We start from the raw sequence: 17,805 nt of genomic DNA, 5'->3' as shown, positions 1-17,805 counted from the left end.
ATTTTTTTGTATTTTCGGGTCATTCTAAGCAAAAAATGTGCTTACAAGTTTTTTCGTAAAATTCATAGTTTTCGAAATAAACGCGGTTAAACTTAAAAAAAAAATCGAAAAACTGCAATTTTTGATCCCGAATAACTTTTGATTAAAAAATAAAATAGCAATTATGCCTGCAGCATTTGAAAGTTCAAGTCAAATTATACCGGTTTTGATTATTTGCATTGCTAAAAATTAGTTTTTTTATTGGTAAACAAAGCTATAAAGCCTTGGTTTCCTCGAAAGCGGCACCGACAAACTGCGACCGTAACACTGCGATGAATGACGTCATAAAAAACTGTACCACGCAAAATAATAGCGGTGGTTTCCAAGGATGCGTTGGAAGCCACCGTTTGCTGAGTTTGCACATTTCATTGCCGCAATGAAGAACCTTGGATTTTTCACCGTAATCTGACGTCATTCATCGCAATGTGACGGTCGCAGTTTGTCGGTGCCGCTTTCGAGGAAACCAAGGCTTAAAGAAACAGTGTTTAAGCGTTTTGTCGCATGTCCGCACCTCGCCAATGATAAAAAACGAACGGAACCGACCAGGGGTCCTATTTTCGAATTCATTCGAGCATATTTCGCATACGAAATTAGAAGAATTTCGGTTGAAATCCGGTGTCTTGTATTTTCGAATACTTCGTGTACGAATTTTTTCGTATACGGCGACTCGAATGGGTATGAACCATTCGAATCGTGATGCTCGTATACGAATTATTGTTTCATTTCAAGGTCATTTCAGCTGTTATGATAGGTTTAGCTGATAGTGTTAATTGTGTTGTTGTCTGCAATATTTTTACATTGAAATTTATTTTCAATGGCTGGTTTAAATAATTCTTTAATAGAAAGAAATGACATGTACGATTATGCCTTGAAAATATAACCTAACCTAACTTTATGTACGCATTTTAGCATTGGATCTAAGCTCCAAACTTGACATATGACACTTGCGATATCCTCAATTTTTTCATACTATCACATTACATAAAAGTGCATTTAAAAAATCGCTTTGAAGTAAAGTTTTTAAAAGTAAATAATAAAGTATCAGTGTAAATACTGGATATAAAAATAATATTAAACAAAATGGCACACTTTCTGCGGACTTTGCAAATTGATATTACTAATATACCTATGCAATCTTAATATTCGATTACACTTAAAATAACTTCTAAACAACTTTTCTCCCAAAAATGGCCCTTTTTTATAATTTTTTCAGACTATAAGTCGTTATATTTATACATTAAACGTTCTTATACAATCTTATTCTTATACATTATACCCCAGTTAAGACAGTCTTGTACATTATACAAGAAATAGACCAAACAAATATGGCAACATTGTGACTCTTCAGATGACAAATAAGTTCAATGTTATTCGAATTTGCAGTGTTGCCGGTGCAAATTCTGCTCGTATACCTATAACATTTCGAAGGACGTTCAAAAATACACATTCACGTTCGTATACGAAATTTTTCATTCAAGTTAACACGTATGCGAAAATATTCTATTGAATTCGAAAATACGACCCCAGGTAGGACTTCCTCGGCGCGGTGCTGTCATGCGACAAAACGCTCAAACACTGTTTGTTTATAGCTTCGTTTAACAATGAAAAAATTAATTTTTAGCAATGCAAATAATCAAAACCGGTATAATTTGACTTGAACTTTCAAATGCTGCAAGCAGAATTGCCATTTTATTTCTTAATCAAAAGTTATTCGGGTTCAAAAATTGCAATTTTTCGATTTTTTTAAAGTCTAACCGCGTTTATCTCCAAAAAGAACAGATGTTCTCGAAGAACATTTTTTGCTTAGAATGACCTAAAAATACAGAAAATGTTTTTTATCGCCAACCGTCACTAAAGTCATTCATTATTGTACACATTTGCCCTCATTTGCGGCAGTAAAGTAACACTTTATTGTACTGAAAGAAGAATTTTACTTTACCTGCCGCGATTAATCGAGATTGAATGTAAGTGGTCGATGGCAGTAATCGATTATTCATTTGAGTAACTTACAATTTATTTACTTTAGTTATTTAAAAATATTGTATACAATTTGCGATATTATCAGTAGTAATTGCACAAGAGCTCTGAAATTATTGAATTTTTCCCGAGTGACACTTTGACAGTTTTAATTTCACGAGCCGAAGGCGAGTGAAATTATGTCAAAGTGTCACGAGAGCGAAAATTCTATATTAATTTCAGAGGTCGAGTGCAATTTGTTGCGATTATTTCATGAATAAAACTGTTCAAAACCAAAATTTTATTGTAATTTATTTATGTAAGTACCATTAAACACACAGTTTTTATAAATATTTGACGATTGAAAGTCATCACTTTTATAATTTTTAAAACATTAATTGTCATTAATGTCACTGAATGTATTTTTTCGTAGCAACGAAGGGCATCTGACGTAATATACTTAACGACGGGAGATTATCAAAAATTATCGATTTAATTCAGATTTCTGTAGCTTTCTTTTGGTCAGAATCTCCTATGAATGAAATAATCAATTAAATTTATGCCAAAAAGTGAAATTATGTAGTATTTTGCAATTATATTCATATAAAATAAATTAAAACTTTACCGATTTAGTCTTCTTCTTCTTCTTAGCCTTCTATCGTCCACGTTTGGACATAGGCCTCTCCCAACTCCTTCCATCGGTCTCTATCCTGAGCAACATATTTCCAATTCGTTCCGGCTACTCTTTTAATGTCATCAACCCATCTCATCTGTGGTCTTCCTCTCGGTCGTTTACTTTGGTAAGGTCTCCAATGTTGTATCGTGGCATTCCAACGTTGGTCTTTTTGTCTAACAGTGTGGCCTGCAAAGCTCCATTTAAGTTTGGCAACTTTTGTTGTTATGTCCTCGACTTTTGTTTTTGATCTTACCCAGTCGCTCCTCTTTTTATCTGACAGTCGTATACCTAACATTGCTCTTTCCATAGCTCTTTCTGTTGTAGCTAGTTTATTCATATTTAGTAATTATTCAATATTGATAACTATCGATTAAAAATCGAAAGCAACTATCTTGCAAAAGTTATCTGTCATCACTGTCATGAAATTATTTTGACGTTTAGAATTTGAAAAGTTCTTAAATTGTAAATTTTAAGTACTTACCTAAGTGTTAAAACCAATATAAAATGCGCTAAAATTTTGTATGCACCACGTCAGTAAAGATTCTTTAATGAACTCGTCTGTTACTCGCCTCGCTCGCTCTGCTCATAATATCAGACTCGTTCGATAAATAGTAACTTTACTGACTTGGTACATAAATAACTATTTTGCGAAAAATCGCTTTTTATCTGCCCCTAACATAGGGGGGAGGAAAGGAAGGGGGTAACATGGCACCATCGCACCTTCGGCAAGATTCAGTTTTTCATTGTTCAAGGCTCAAGGTCTCAGGTAAAAGAATCCGAACCTATAGTTGTCCGTCCTCAGGTTTTGCATACTCAAATACTTCCAGGGCCTGCACTATTATGTGACGGACTAGTTTTGATTGCATATTTGAATTCTACTCGCCAAAATACACAAGAAATAGTGGAAATAATTCATGGGATAAAACATGTGTTATCCAGTGTAATTAATGTTTCTATATGAACTGCTATTTTAGAATTGCCAAGAACATTTGAGATTAGAACATAAATTACAGTTATGTCGAAATAATAACGATTGTTTCAAATCTAAAGTAACGAGAACAGCAGTGTATTTGAAATTAGGGAGTCGGATATAATGTGTATGAGGAAGAATGATCACAGCGAACGGATGTTAAATAGGTTCAAAGGGCCACAGGGCTTTGTGAGCTAAAAACGTGATGGTCCAAAGTTATGACTATTCAAAGAAACACCACGTGTGCTGTAAAGGTTTTCCGGTGTGATAATCAAGCTTTGAAATTTACAACAACACGTTTTGAATATCTGAACATAATATTATACAAGTACAATAAAAAACTATAAACTTACAGTATTAAGATTTAACGTGTTTTAAATTTTAAATATTCCCTTTTGTTCCCTAATATTACTGAGGTATGTGCTGTATACACAATTATACAATAATTTTAATTTTGGCTTCCTTAACAGTGTATGTATATATCGGTTTTAGAACGTCTTTCGACGTTGTCCGATGCCTAACTTCCACGTCCTTCTATCATCCCATTGGCCATCTCTAAGATCCCTTGTACTCATTGCTTTGGTTACCCCTTCTTTCCATGTCTTTTTGGGTCTTCCTCGTTTTTTGCGGTTTGGTGGTACCCACTGCATGATCTTTTTGGGCAATCTTGTGTCTTCCATTCTTTGAACATGACCATACCAAATCAACTGTTTCCTCTCAATGTCTGTTGTTAAGTAACCATCTATTCCAATTCGTCGTCTTACTTCCTCATTTCGAACTCTTTCCCTACGGGATATACCTAACGATCTTCTAAACACATCCATTTCTACAGCTTCTAATTTTTTCCTGTTGTTCTCGGTTATTCTCCAAGTTTCTGCTCCGTAAAGTAGGCTGCTTTTAATAAGTGTTTCATAGATATTGTTTCTATTATTATTCCTTAACAATTTGAAACGAAAAAGGCGGGCGATGGACGACCCCAGCTAATTGAAATAATATTCGAAAATATTACCTCAATCATCCAAGATAGCCATCGCTACACCCTTAGCTTAGCTCAGTCACTCAGGTGTGTGTTCGTCTTGTCCTAATCTTAGAAATGAACTATGAAAATTCGGAATAGAAGCAAACAAAACAATATTTTTAACTAATTATGTTTATTGTTCATAAAAATATTATAAAAATATGACTTAGTAGATGCATTAACAAATACATTCAAATTCTTGCCAAAAACTAACAATTTGTAGATTATACTTATGGATTTTGGTATCTGGTTCGATGGTAACTTCTTGATGTCGAATGGTACTGCTGTAGACTTCTTGTAGACCTGGGCAGATGTTCGGTCCTAGGCCCCTGCAGCTAGAGATGGTGGTCGTTGCAGTCTGGATGTCATGGTCCTCGTTGTTGTATCGCCGTATGTTCCATCACCGGTGTGGATGGCTTGAAGCTCCCGAAGGGAGAAAAGGCTTTATTCCCAAAAACTAGAAGAGTAAAACACATATCAACCATCAAGAAGAAAACCAAATTGTACCTTTGCCAAATAGTATTCAAAGAGTAGTACATAGAAGGCAAGGGTATATTAAATGGAATTAATATTGATACTAGTTAAAATTTGATTTACACGTGCATATTAATAGATGAAAAGAAATATAGAAACCAAACACATGGTTGAACATTTGAAGGTTAGGTATAAGAAAAAATGATTATAAAAAATTAAAAGTAGACTGCAAAAAACTTAGAATACAAAACTCACCCCAAAAGAATATTAATTGTTGATGGAAAATAAATCTAATTTTCAAATTACATGCCTTTTTAAGGAATAATTCTTCCCTTCCACTTTCAGGTTGTGAGTAGGGATGAAGTGACACTGTCATTGAAAACGACATTTGAAATGACGACCAAGTACGAACGTATGAAGTAGCAGGCATGTTCCGTATTGAAAGACCCATACTCACAGAGTATGTACTAATATGCGGGGTACGTTCAATATGATGATTTAGATTTTAACTATTTATAATGGGAAATAAGCCACAATATTATTAAAAAATGATTTTTATTAACGTTTCGATTTTTATTTTCTTATTTCCCATTATAAATAGTTAAAATTGTAAAAATGCCACAAAAAAATAGCTTCAGAACAACATTAAGATGATTTAGATTTGAGATAAAAAGAGATATATCAAATAGAAGATAATAAAAGAGGGTAATAAAAGAGGATAATAAAAGAGGGCGCCAACGAGTTTTTAACGAAGAAAACTGGTAAAACAAACGGAAGAAAATTATTGTTAATGAAATATTAAAGAAAATAAAGTAAAATAATTATTTAAAAATAAAATATCAAAGATGTGACGTTTGTAACGTCACAAATTTACCTCGAGTCATGTAGAGGACTGAAATCTTGTATTGAAAACAAATGTTAAAAGGGTTTTACGAATTAAACACATTCCAAAATTTTGAAAAATGCGATACATTTGCCACGGTATTGTTGTGTAAACAATAAAATAAAATTATTTTTTTCAATTTAATTGTGGCTTATTTCCCATCTAAATAGTTAAGTGTAAACAGTACTCTGAAAACTTAGTACTTAGTATTTTCTCCTGTAGCTAATAGCCTGAATCCTTTTTCTTACGGAAGTCGATTCCTTTTTGGCTGTGCAGCAATTCTTAATTCTGCAATTGAGTTTGGAACTGGATTTCTTGTTCTTATACGTCGTTTTAGGATGTCTCATACATGTTCTATGTGATTTGCGTCAGGACTCATTTGTGGCCAGTCTAGAGCCTCAATCCCAACATCCCCAAGTTATTGGATGACTGTTCCTGCGGCATGTACACGGGCATTATTATGTATTAGCACAAAGTTATCATACCCAATGAAGCCGGCATAAAGATAACATACTCTTCGAGGACCTTGCGGTTAGCATTCATTCGGTTATTCACCTCAAAAAGCTCCATACGACTCTCCCAACTAATGCCTCCCCATAGCATAATGAAACCACCAAAAAAGCTAACATTGTATACAAGATTTGATTACATTCTACTAAACGTTATATTCGATCACGTCCATGTGGCTTCTATAATTTTATATTTGTTTCATCTGTGGAATGAGCTTTTCTCCATTGATGTTCGTTCCTTTATATCAAATACAGTACCCTGTATTTGATATAAAGAAAATTAGCAATATCAATAATTCTTAAAATTTTTGACAAGAAATAAAAAAATATGGCATTAATAATCCATTGCTGTTGTGCTTATTTTTATTTATACAGGGAGTTGAACTTGTTACGATTTTCATACAAAATTGGTTATAACTTTGTAAATACCCTGTATAACATTACAAACCTTTATATTTTTGTGATGGAGAAGTTAACAGGATTTTGAATATAAAATAAAATATAGAGTGTTCCATTTAAAAAAACATAAGTTAGGTCTGTCACTGTGTTATCGAACACCCCGTAACATTCTAACTAATTTTGTAATGTGAAGCTCAAAGGTGGCTAAAATTTTTGTTATTAACTTTTATTGCTATCTATTATTATACCAGAGCTATTGAGCTTTACCCTACTAATCAATCACCCTCTATTGTAATATACGTGAAACATTCCAGCATGACATATTCAGGAATTAAAAAAATACATAACATTTAAAAGATAAAAAATAAACAAAAAATAATGATCGAAGACAAAATATTTAATATTTTGGTCTGTGGGTGTATGTAAGCACGACAAAAATGTACAGCTGTTAGATTTTATTTTATTTTTTGTTATGACATAAATTTTTATACTAATCTCCAAAATTATTGTTACTCATATTTTTTTCTTTGTTACAGAACTTCCTGCGGAAGAAGGTAAGTGTTTCTAATTATTAGGTCAACGTCGAGTTATTTCCTCGCCTACAATCAACAAAAGTAAGTCTGAAAATAGTTGCTATATTCTGTTGATATTTTTTAAAACCTAGTGAAATTGTTACTTTTTTCAACACACAACGTTTTACATTTCCATCACTAGGTATCGGGTACTTTGTTTTACCTTATTTATCTGGACTAAAAATATAATATAATAATAAAATAAAGTCATTTTGTATAACAGCAGCAGTTGAGTCCATCTATAATAAATGTTTGCTCAACACTACGATGAAAAAAATTATTATCACACATGTCATTATAAAAATATACAATAAAACGATGTGTATGGAAAGATAACGCTAGTCAATATTTAAATAATATAATAGGAACCACATGTGTATTTTTTGAATTAAATAGTTTCTGTTTGGGTCGAGGTCTGGCAGAAATATCGTTATCATTTTGTTTTGTAATAGCCTGTTTTTGAATTGTACATTACCTGATATCGTGTTTTTACAAAATAACTAAAATATTAGACTGAATTTTCACAAAAATATTATTATTAAGTCGATTTTCCGATCTCCAAGTAACTATTAACTTATTTTACAACCAAAATCCATTTCTCAATCCTTTATTTCAATGAGACGGAGTGGGCCAGAACAAATAAATATTATGTACGTATTATTGCGTATTAATGCGTATTATTGACGTTTTATGCAAATTTTATTCTATTTAATAATTTATTAATGTTATCTACACGCAATATTTATATACAGGTAAATTTGTATTAATAATTCGTTAGTTATATAAGGTACACTTGAGACCCCCTTTCAAGCGTCAGATTGGTGGTGCTTCCTTTACCCATTTTCCAAGCATTTCTATTTTTGCCAATTATCTTTAATTCTTCAATAATTTTCCCTTTCCTCCTGCCTATTTTTTTGATCTAGTCTATCCATGTCCTTATTTGTCCTCCCCTTCTTTTTTCCATCTACTTTCCAAGTCTAATACCTTGGTAATTGTATCTGGTTTTATTTTATTATTATTGCCAAACCAGTACATTCGCTTCTGTTTAATGTACTCAAAAATAATCTGTTTAATGTACTCAAAAATAGGTTTCTGCTTTTATCATTTGTCTGATATCTTCATTTCTTATTCTGCCCTATTTTATTTTTCCGCCCATTTTTCTTAAATCTTTTGTTTCGATTGCGTTGATTTTTGATGATATAATAATATGTTGTTTTCGCTTGCGTATGTTATTATTGGAACTGCTGTCAGTTCCAATAATAATGTTTACAGTTTTGTGTCCTAGTATTGTTGCATTCATTGTGTAGTATAATCGTATAGACTTCTTTCCTCTATTTTTATTTCCGAATTTATTTTGCCATTATCAGTCACAATGCTGCCCAGATATTAGTAAGTTGTTATTTTTTGTAAAATTCTTCAATTACAATTAATCTCTTTATTGTTTTGGTTTTCTTTTTGATTAACTATCGTTTTTCTTTTATTTGTATTCACCTTCATTTTAATATTTTGTATATCTAGTCTACGAATTCATCAGCTTTTGTTTTTTTATACAATTTAGGTTTTCTTCTTTTGCTTTAAGGTTCTTTATAATGGTGTCCATTATTATAATGAACAACAATGGGCTTAAACGATCTCCCTGTTTTATTCCTTTGATTATTTTGAATTCAATGGATATTTGGCTTCCCACTTGTACTTTTTCTCTGACTGGTTTGTATGTACATTTTACGATTCTCATTAATGTTTTAGATATTTCTAGTTCTTCAAGGCATTTTCATGTTTTTCCTGTCAATCGAATCAAAGGCTACCTTTCGGTCAATAAAGGTACAGTTCTTCTTAATATGTCTATCTTGTCACCTGTCTTCTTATCTGGTCTAAATAAAGCCTGTTCTTCTTCCAGTTTTGGTTCAACGTACTACTTTCGTCGTTTCTCTTATCTTAATCCCCTGATTTTTACATAAATTAATTTAATTCATTTTAAACTATTAATTAAACATAATTCATTTTGTAAATATTCTAATGCCATATTCGCCGAACTTACGTTGTTCCTAAAAAAAAATTTCAAATAATCTATGTAATTTGCTCGTAAGGAGAATTTTTTTTGGAAACATTAAGTAGTAAGTTAATTAGTTAAAGCCAGTCATCATCATCAATTGGATCGCCAATACTCATGACGTATTTACCGTGTACTTGTATTATAGCGTAAACAATTTTAATAATCCACGTTTACCTAACAAATATTTAAATACATTATTAATGACGTAGATATAATGCGGAAATAACGTTAATCTTTAGTTGTGGTTTATATAGTCAATTACATTGTGACGAGTATAGATTAACTTTTTTTTGTCATTATGTACATATAACGTGTAATGCAATGGAAAAACCACATCATCTTATTGCAGATTTTAGGTTAACGTGTAAAGTAAATATGATGGACACGTGAACCAATTAACCAATAACAAATCAGTTAAATTTATTCTACGTAACAATTTTATCGTTATAAGTTATTTTATTAATTTTCCAAATTTATTTTATTTCTACAACATTGATGTGAAATCATCACATTCTCTTTGTCTTATCCCTATGCGGGGTCGGCTTCCCTAATTGCATTTCTTCACACAATTCTATCTTGGGTCATATCAATGTTAATCCCCTTTACCAACATGTCCTGCCTTATCGTCTCCCCTAGGGTATTCTTTGGTCTTCCTCTCCTACTCCTTCCAGGAATCTGCACTTCAGCTATTCTTCGTATTGGGTGATTAACGTCTCGACGTTGAACACGACCAAACCATCTTAACCTATGCTCTCTCATTTTGAAATCAATTGGTGCCACACCTAGACTTCCCCTAATATACTCATTTCTAATTTTATCCTTTTTTTTTCACTCCACTCATCCATCTAAGCTGTCTTATTACCGCCACATGCATTCGTTTTTCCTCTTTCTTTTTCACTGCCCAACATTCAGTTCCGTACATCATAGCCGGTCTTATGGCTGTTTTATAGAATTGTCCCTTCAGCTTCATTGGAATTTTTCTGTCACACAACACACCACTCGCTTCTTTCCACTTCATCCATCCAGCCCTAATTCTACTGCATGCATCTCCATCTATTTTTCCATTACTCTGTAATACCGATCCTAGGTACTTAAAACTATCGCTTTTCACAATCATTTCACCATCCAAAGATACCATTTTATTTGTAGTAACTCCATCTTTAAATGGACATTCCAAATACTCTGTTTTCGTCCTACTAAGTTTTAAACCTTTTTCTTCCAGAGCTTGTCTCCACTGTTCCAGGTTTTGTTCTAAGTCTCTTTCACCACTTCCTATTAACACTACATCATCAGCATACATTAGGCACCATGGAATGCTACCCTGTAGTTTCGCTGTTATCTGGTCCAAAACTAATGAGAATAAATAAGGACTAAGCACCGAGCCTTGGTGCAATGCTACTTTCACCTGAAATTTATCAGTCTCTCCCACACCTGTCCTAACACTAGTCGTTACTCCCTCATACATATCTCTCACAATCTTTATATATTCGCCAGGGACTCCTTTCTTATTGACTGCCCATCAGAGAATCTCTCGAGGAACTCTATCATATGCTTTCTCAAGATCAATGAATACCATATGAGCGTTGGTCTCTTTATTCCTGTTTTTTGCCATCAGTTGCCTTACAATGAAAATTGCATCTGTTGTTGATCTGCCCTGCATAAAGCCAAATTGATTATCGGATATTTCGGTTTCTTCACGTATCCGTCTATCAATTATTACTCTCTCCCATATTTTTATGGTGTGGCCATTGATGTGAAATATTTTCCAAAAAATAGTAATTCATAAAAACAAGAGAAAACTAAACAGCACTTACACAGTGGTGTATAAAAAACTTACCTGTGGTAACTGCCCAACAATAATCAATAATATTGATAAAAAACTCTCAAACAGTTTAATGAACTTCAATAAACGAGAGATAAAAACGATCACTGAAATTGTGACTGGACATTGCCGTTTAAGAAATCACCTATACAAACTAGGTAAGGTGAATGAACCATGGTGCAGAAAGTGCGAAATGGAAGAAGAGACTGTCATACACATACTATGCCATTGCAGTGTGCTAGGTGATGTAAGGCAGGACTTCACTGGCGAAATGAGGTTTGAACCAGTAGAGATCCTAAAACTACCAATAAGAAAACTGTTGGCCTTCGTTGAGGCCACAGGACTTATTAAAGTTTAAGGAGAAGAACAGGGTTTGGTACAAAGGTCTTTTTATGACCAAGTGCCTGAGACTAACAAGTCTCGCCTGAGTTAAGAAGAAGAAGAACTGCCCAACAAACACTTATGTCGGTAAAACTGGTAGAACCTTTGGCACACCTATACCAGAGCACAAAAGGACTTTCAATAATAAAAAACAGATTCTGCGTAAGCACTCCACCTTTTAGATCATAATCATTATTTTAATGAAATCAGACCTTGATCTATATTAATCTTGCCAACTGCCATCCATTATGACTTCGAAATAATAATTTTTGGGCCTCTCCGATAACTTGCTTCACTGACTATACTAATGTCTGTACATTTTGTAAATTTTCTGCAAGACATCACTGTATCGTCATCGTATAAACTACACAGGGTGTTAGTAAATAAATATGAAAAACTTTAGTGGGTAATTCTACATGAAAAGATAATGACAGTTTGCTCTATAAACGTATGTCCGCAAATGTTTCTTTTCCAAGATACGGAATTTTCCAAAATATTCTATATTTTCTGTTGAAATTTTTTTTCAAACTGCGAATTTTTTTTATTGCTCCAAGACCGTTTGGGCTATGAAAATTAAATTTGGTGGGTTTTAAGAGGTAGTTATTGCGCATTTTTCTATATACAAATAACAATTTTGTATTCATCATTGGCGCGCTTACGGGTAATGGTCTGAATTGTTTTAAAGAAAAAAATAGTACCCCACTGAGATATTTCAAATTAAAAATTATTTTTGTATTCCACGTTTAATTTATGATAAAGAACATTTCTTGTTTTTTTTTTCATATAGTGCACCGTTTTTATGCAAAAAAATAAAACATCTTCGCGCGTATTTTTCATTTCGTAATACATTATCAAGAACTCTCCAATATAATAATGCCAAACTAGAACAATAACAGAAAATATTTCTAAAAATATTTTAACTATGTGCAAGGCTACAACAAATGTTCAAAATTACCTCCTTTAAAGGTGACAGAGTAATTATATATTCACCATTGGCGCGCGTACGGGTAATAGCCCGAATTTTTTAAAGAAAATAATAGTACGCCACTGAGATATGTCAAATTAAAAATCATTTTTGAATTCCTCGTTCAATTTACGACAAAAAATTGTTTTTGTCTTTTTTTTCATATGAGGCGCCGTTTTTATGCAAAAAAAAATAAAATATCTTAACGTTTACAAAGTATTTGAAATACAGTTGAGCCCGCGAGTCTTTACCCGTGCGTCATCATTTAAAGCATACGAAATAAGTCGGAAATCCATTTCACGCAACAACAACTGACAGAAAGTGGCTACTGTTCCGATTACGGGTTTTATTATAAAATTTGACGTTATCAGATAATATATAGAATGTCAAATGTAAGTTTTGCTTCAAAATTTTTGTGCAGAATTACAGCTACATTTGAAGTAGCTTAATAAATTCTTATATTATTATTTATTTATAAATAAATAAACAATTTATAAAAATATTCAGTAACATATTTTATTTTTGTTATTTTATTCACTTTGACGGAAATCTAAACACAATCATTTCTTTACTGTGTGAATGACGTTAGCTTTGTATGTTTTAAATATTAATTGGCAAAATATAATTATTTGCCTTAAAATTTCAAAGCCCAATATAAAATTAGTTGTGAAAACAACTGTTTGTGTAATATAAAGAAACTTCAAAACGCAAAAATTCGACAAAAACCGCAAAAAATTCAACTGATTGACAGCCACAAAAGTAAACAAAGCAGAAACGTCAAACAAATTGTGCTTAAAATATGAAAACATACCGAATCGTCTTTTTGTGTACCTATCTCTTTTCAATGCACTGAGTCTAGATGGTTCATAAAAATAACATGTGTTGTTACTTAATAACAAACGGCAGCTGGTTTGTCATGAGTTTCATGCGTGGAAGAGAATGATGCTAGATAAAAAGTATGTGTTTTATCTCTTCAGGTATTAATGACGCACGGGTAAAGACTCGCGGACTCAACTGTAAGTTTCTATGCATATTATGGAATCTACCTCGAATAATTTGTAAGCGTTAAGATGTTTTATTTTTTTGTATAAAAACGGCGCCACATATGAAAAAAAGACAAGAATTATTTTTTGTCGTAAATTTAACGAGGAATTCAAAAATGATTTTTAATTTGACGTTTCTCAGTGGGGTACTATTTTTTTCTTTAAAATTTCAGACCATTACCTGTACGGGCGCCAGTGGTGAATATAAAATTATTCTGTCACCTTTAAAGGAGGTAATTTTGAACATTTGTTGTAGCTTTGCTCCTAGTTAAAATCGTTTTAGTAATCTTTTCTGTTGTTGTTCTACTTTGGTATTATTATATTGGAGAGTTCTTGATAATGTATTAAGAAATGAAAAATACGCTCGAAGATGTTTTATTTTTTCGCATAAAAACGGTGCACCATAGGAAAAAAAAAACAAAAAAGGTTCTTTTTCATAAATTAAACGTGGAATACAAAAATAATTTTTAATTTGAAACATCTCAGTGGCGTACCATTTTTTTTTTCTTTAAAAAAAATTCAGACCATTACCTGTAGGCGCGCCAATGATGAATATAAAATTGTTATTTGTTTGCCAACAAATGCGCAATAACTACCTCTTGAAACCCACCAAATGTACTTTTCATATCTCAAACGGTCTTAGAGCAATAAAAAAATTGGCAGTTTGAAATAAAAATTTCAACACCCTGTATCTCGGAAACAAAGCATTTGCGGACATACGTTTATAGAGCAAGCTGCCATTATTTTTTCATGTAGAATTATCCCTTAAAGTTGTTCATACTTATTTACTAACACCCTGTATACACATTTAATACGGATGAGGCTAAGGGAAATATATTATATATATTTTAAAGAGTTACTTTTTAATGAGCATTTGTGTTAAGTTCCATTCGATAATTCTCAAGTTTTTTTACTGAATTTACCTGCCACCACCTCGCTGTGTTTTTCCGATTTTCCGATGTAATTCTTCCGCTCCGCCACTTTCAACCGCTCGATCTACAACAATAATTACTTGGTGGTGGGCGTCACAAGTTCATTTTCATTCTTTGTTGTTTGTTTTGCAGCGAACTCGTTGGTTATATCAGATTTTCCCCGATTTTCCGACATTGATCATTCAATCGAACCTTCGTCTCTTAGAGAGAACTCTTGTTAGAGTTGACAGCGATAAGGTCTTTTAGACGAAATTAGGCCAAGGGTAAATATATACATTTCATCTGGTTGAAACAGATATCCTACATTTATAATGGTGAATATATTGTTTCCAAGGAATGATTGAGTCTATCGAACTATTTCATTATTCGAATATTGGTATATAATCAGAATTGAAAGCATTGATGGCCGTGAATTATTTATTTCATAAAAGCTTACATAATTCCATTACACAGAATGTATTCAACATGATATCTAACAATAAAACACTGAAAACTGTTGTTTTCAATCATCACTTGAGAAAGGCGCTGTGCCGAAAAAGCTGACTCCCATCAAGTAACGGTCGAATCTATACCTACTTACTTATTCAATTTGTTTCTGTTCCACTTCAACAAACGTTTCCTAGGCAACAATTATGTAACATTGAAGACACTAGCCTCAAGTTTAAGGGGCTATCCTAGTGTAAAAGTACGAAATTCATATACTTTTTTTGGGAATTTCTAAAATAAAAAATACTGTACCAATTATTTTTTAAATTTGCATGAGCATTTATTATAAAAATAAGTACATGCAAAACAATTTTCATAAAAAAATATTGAAAATTAAACGATTTATGCGCCATCTACTGGCACCGTGAAAATTCAAACATGGCCCACTGCTGCAGTGATTGCGACTAATAGAGATCCTGAAACATAAAATTTCAAAGTAATTATTGAAATATGAGTTATTTCCTATACCATCAACTAGGATTTTTGAAAAATATTAAAATTTGGAAAAATGACGAATTGTTGAATTTTTTTTTAAATTAACTAAAACATTTTCAGTTTCAAAAACCACCAAATTGACATTTTTTATCCGATCAAAAAACCCCTAGTTGATGGTATAGAAAATAGCTTATATTTCAATAATAACTTTGAAATTTTATGTTTCAGGATCTCTATTAGTCCCAATCACTGCAGCAGTGGAGCTATGTTTTTATTATCATGGTGCCAGTAGATGGCGCATAAATCGTTTAATTGTCAATATTTTTTATGCAACTTGTTTTACATGTAGTTCTTTTTATAATAAATGCTCATGCAAATTTTCAAAACAATTGGTACAGTACTTTTTATTTTAGAAATTCCCAAAAAACTATATGACTTTCGTACTTTTACACTAGGATAGCCCCTTAACTCCATAATATAGTCTGGGCAAGTAATCAAAAAAGACCGTTTTTGGGAAAAGTTGATATGTCACATTTTACATCTGGACAACTTTCTATGATAGTCCAGAGAAATAAGATTTTTCTCGTGACACATCCACCTCCAGGCCGAAACCAAATTTTTTGAGTAGTATGGACATCTATATTATTAACCTATATGTTTCCTGCAGCCGATTTTGATGATATACATAGTTATAAACAAATAAAGATCAAAAACGCTAAATTTTCGCTTTTTTCGTCTATTACCAAAAAGTTAAGCACTTTAAACAAATTTGAGTGTAAGAAACCCATAAATCGTATAAAAAACTTCAATATGGCGTTCGCTGGATATGTCCATCCTTATTGGTTGCTTAGAAAATTGCAAAATAAATCATAAATTTTGAGTTTTTAAAAATATTCATAACTTATGTAAAAATTAACTTGAACCTTCTTATTACACGGAATTCTGATACTTCTTGTACTTCAATTATATTTTAAATTTCAAAGCAATTGGTCAAATAGTTTAAAAGTTATTTAATTTGTTTATCCCAAATTCATTTTTTTTGCAACACTACAAGTCAGAAAATTATGAGGCTACAATCATACTTCGGACAGTTTATGAAAGAAGAACATTTATACTATTACCATTATTAAAAATAAATGACAAAAAATAATTTTAAACAGTGTAAAATTATTTTGAAAAAACATGTCGATTTTTTGCTTACTTATAAACAATTTGAATAACTTTTTAACCGTTACCTGTAGAAAAATTATTTTTTCATATTTAGAAAGACTGAATTTTTATACACATTTAGAAAGAAAAACAACTGTCCTAGGACAATTAGGGACAAAGTTAGCCCCCCCATTTTTTTAATTCACATGTTTTTGCAAAATAATTTTGCAATATTTATAATTATTTTTTGTAATTTTTTTTAAATTAAATTAATACTGTAAATTTCCTTCTTCCATAAACTATCCAAAGTATTACTGTAGCTTCATCATTTTCTGACTTACAGTGTTGCAAAAAAAATAAATTTGGGATAAACAAATTAAATAACTTTTAAACTATTTGACCAATTTCTTCGAAATTTAGGTTATGAATTAAGCACCATAAGTCTCAGCATTCCGTGTAATAAGAAGGTTCTAAGTTAATTTTTACATAAGTTATAAATATTTATAAAAACTCAAAATTTATGATTTATTTTGCAATTTTCTAAGCAGCCAATAAGGATAGACATATTAAGCAAACGACATATTGAAGTTTTTTATACCGTTTATGAGTTTCTTACTCTCAGTTTAAAATGACTATCTTCTTAGTAATAGACGAAAAAAGCGAAAATTTACCGTTTTTTGATCTTCATTTGTTTATAACTATGTATATCATCAAAATCGGCTGCAGGAAATATATAGGTTATTATTATAGATGTCCATATTACTCAAAAAATTTGGTTTCGGCCTGGAGGGGGTTGTGTCCCCAACAGGCTATTTTTTTTCCTTATTTCTCTGAACTATGAGTGGTTGTTGTAAATATTGTTTCTCTAGTGTCAGTCTTTTTTAAGTCACAGTTGGTTTCCCGTTATTCTATCGTCTAGTTTTTTGTAGATACGTTCATGACTATATCACTCGCAAGACTTTAAAATATGGTTCATCAAGCTGATCGTTCTACTCTACAGTATGGTGCAAATATCTGGAATAAATTCGATATTTCGTAAACCGG

The 17,805-nt window shown here is 32.0% G+C and overlaps 1 protein-coding gene across 3 annotated transcripts in view; it reads left to right on the top strand.

Annotated features, from left to right (window-relative positions):
* Positions 1-17,805, top strand: part of LOC126879491 (calcium-transporting ATPase sarcoplasmic/endoplasmic reticulum type) — a 164,630-nt gene that overhangs the window by 78,553 nt on the left and 68,272 nt on the right. For all 3 annotated transcript variants that reach the window (XM_050642532.1, XM_050642533.1, XM_050642531.1), the window contains exon 3: positions 7,461-7,478. In XM_050642532.1, coding sequence (XP_050498489.1) covers positions 7,461-7,478 — 18 coding nt within the window. The remainder of the gene's footprint in view (positions 1-7,460; positions 7,479-17,805) is intronic.

The sequence above is a fragment of the Diabrotica virgifera genome, chromosome 2, assembly GCF_917563875.1.
Source record: "Diabrotica virgifera virgifera chromosome 2, PGI_DIABVI_V3a".
NCBI classification, from domain to species: domain Eukaryota; kingdom Metazoa; phylum Arthropoda; class Insecta; order Coleoptera; family Chrysomelidae; genus Diabrotica; species Diabrotica virgifera.
Note: the sequence above shows the minus strand (reverse complement) of the source record. Positions and strands in the feature narration are given on the sequence as shown.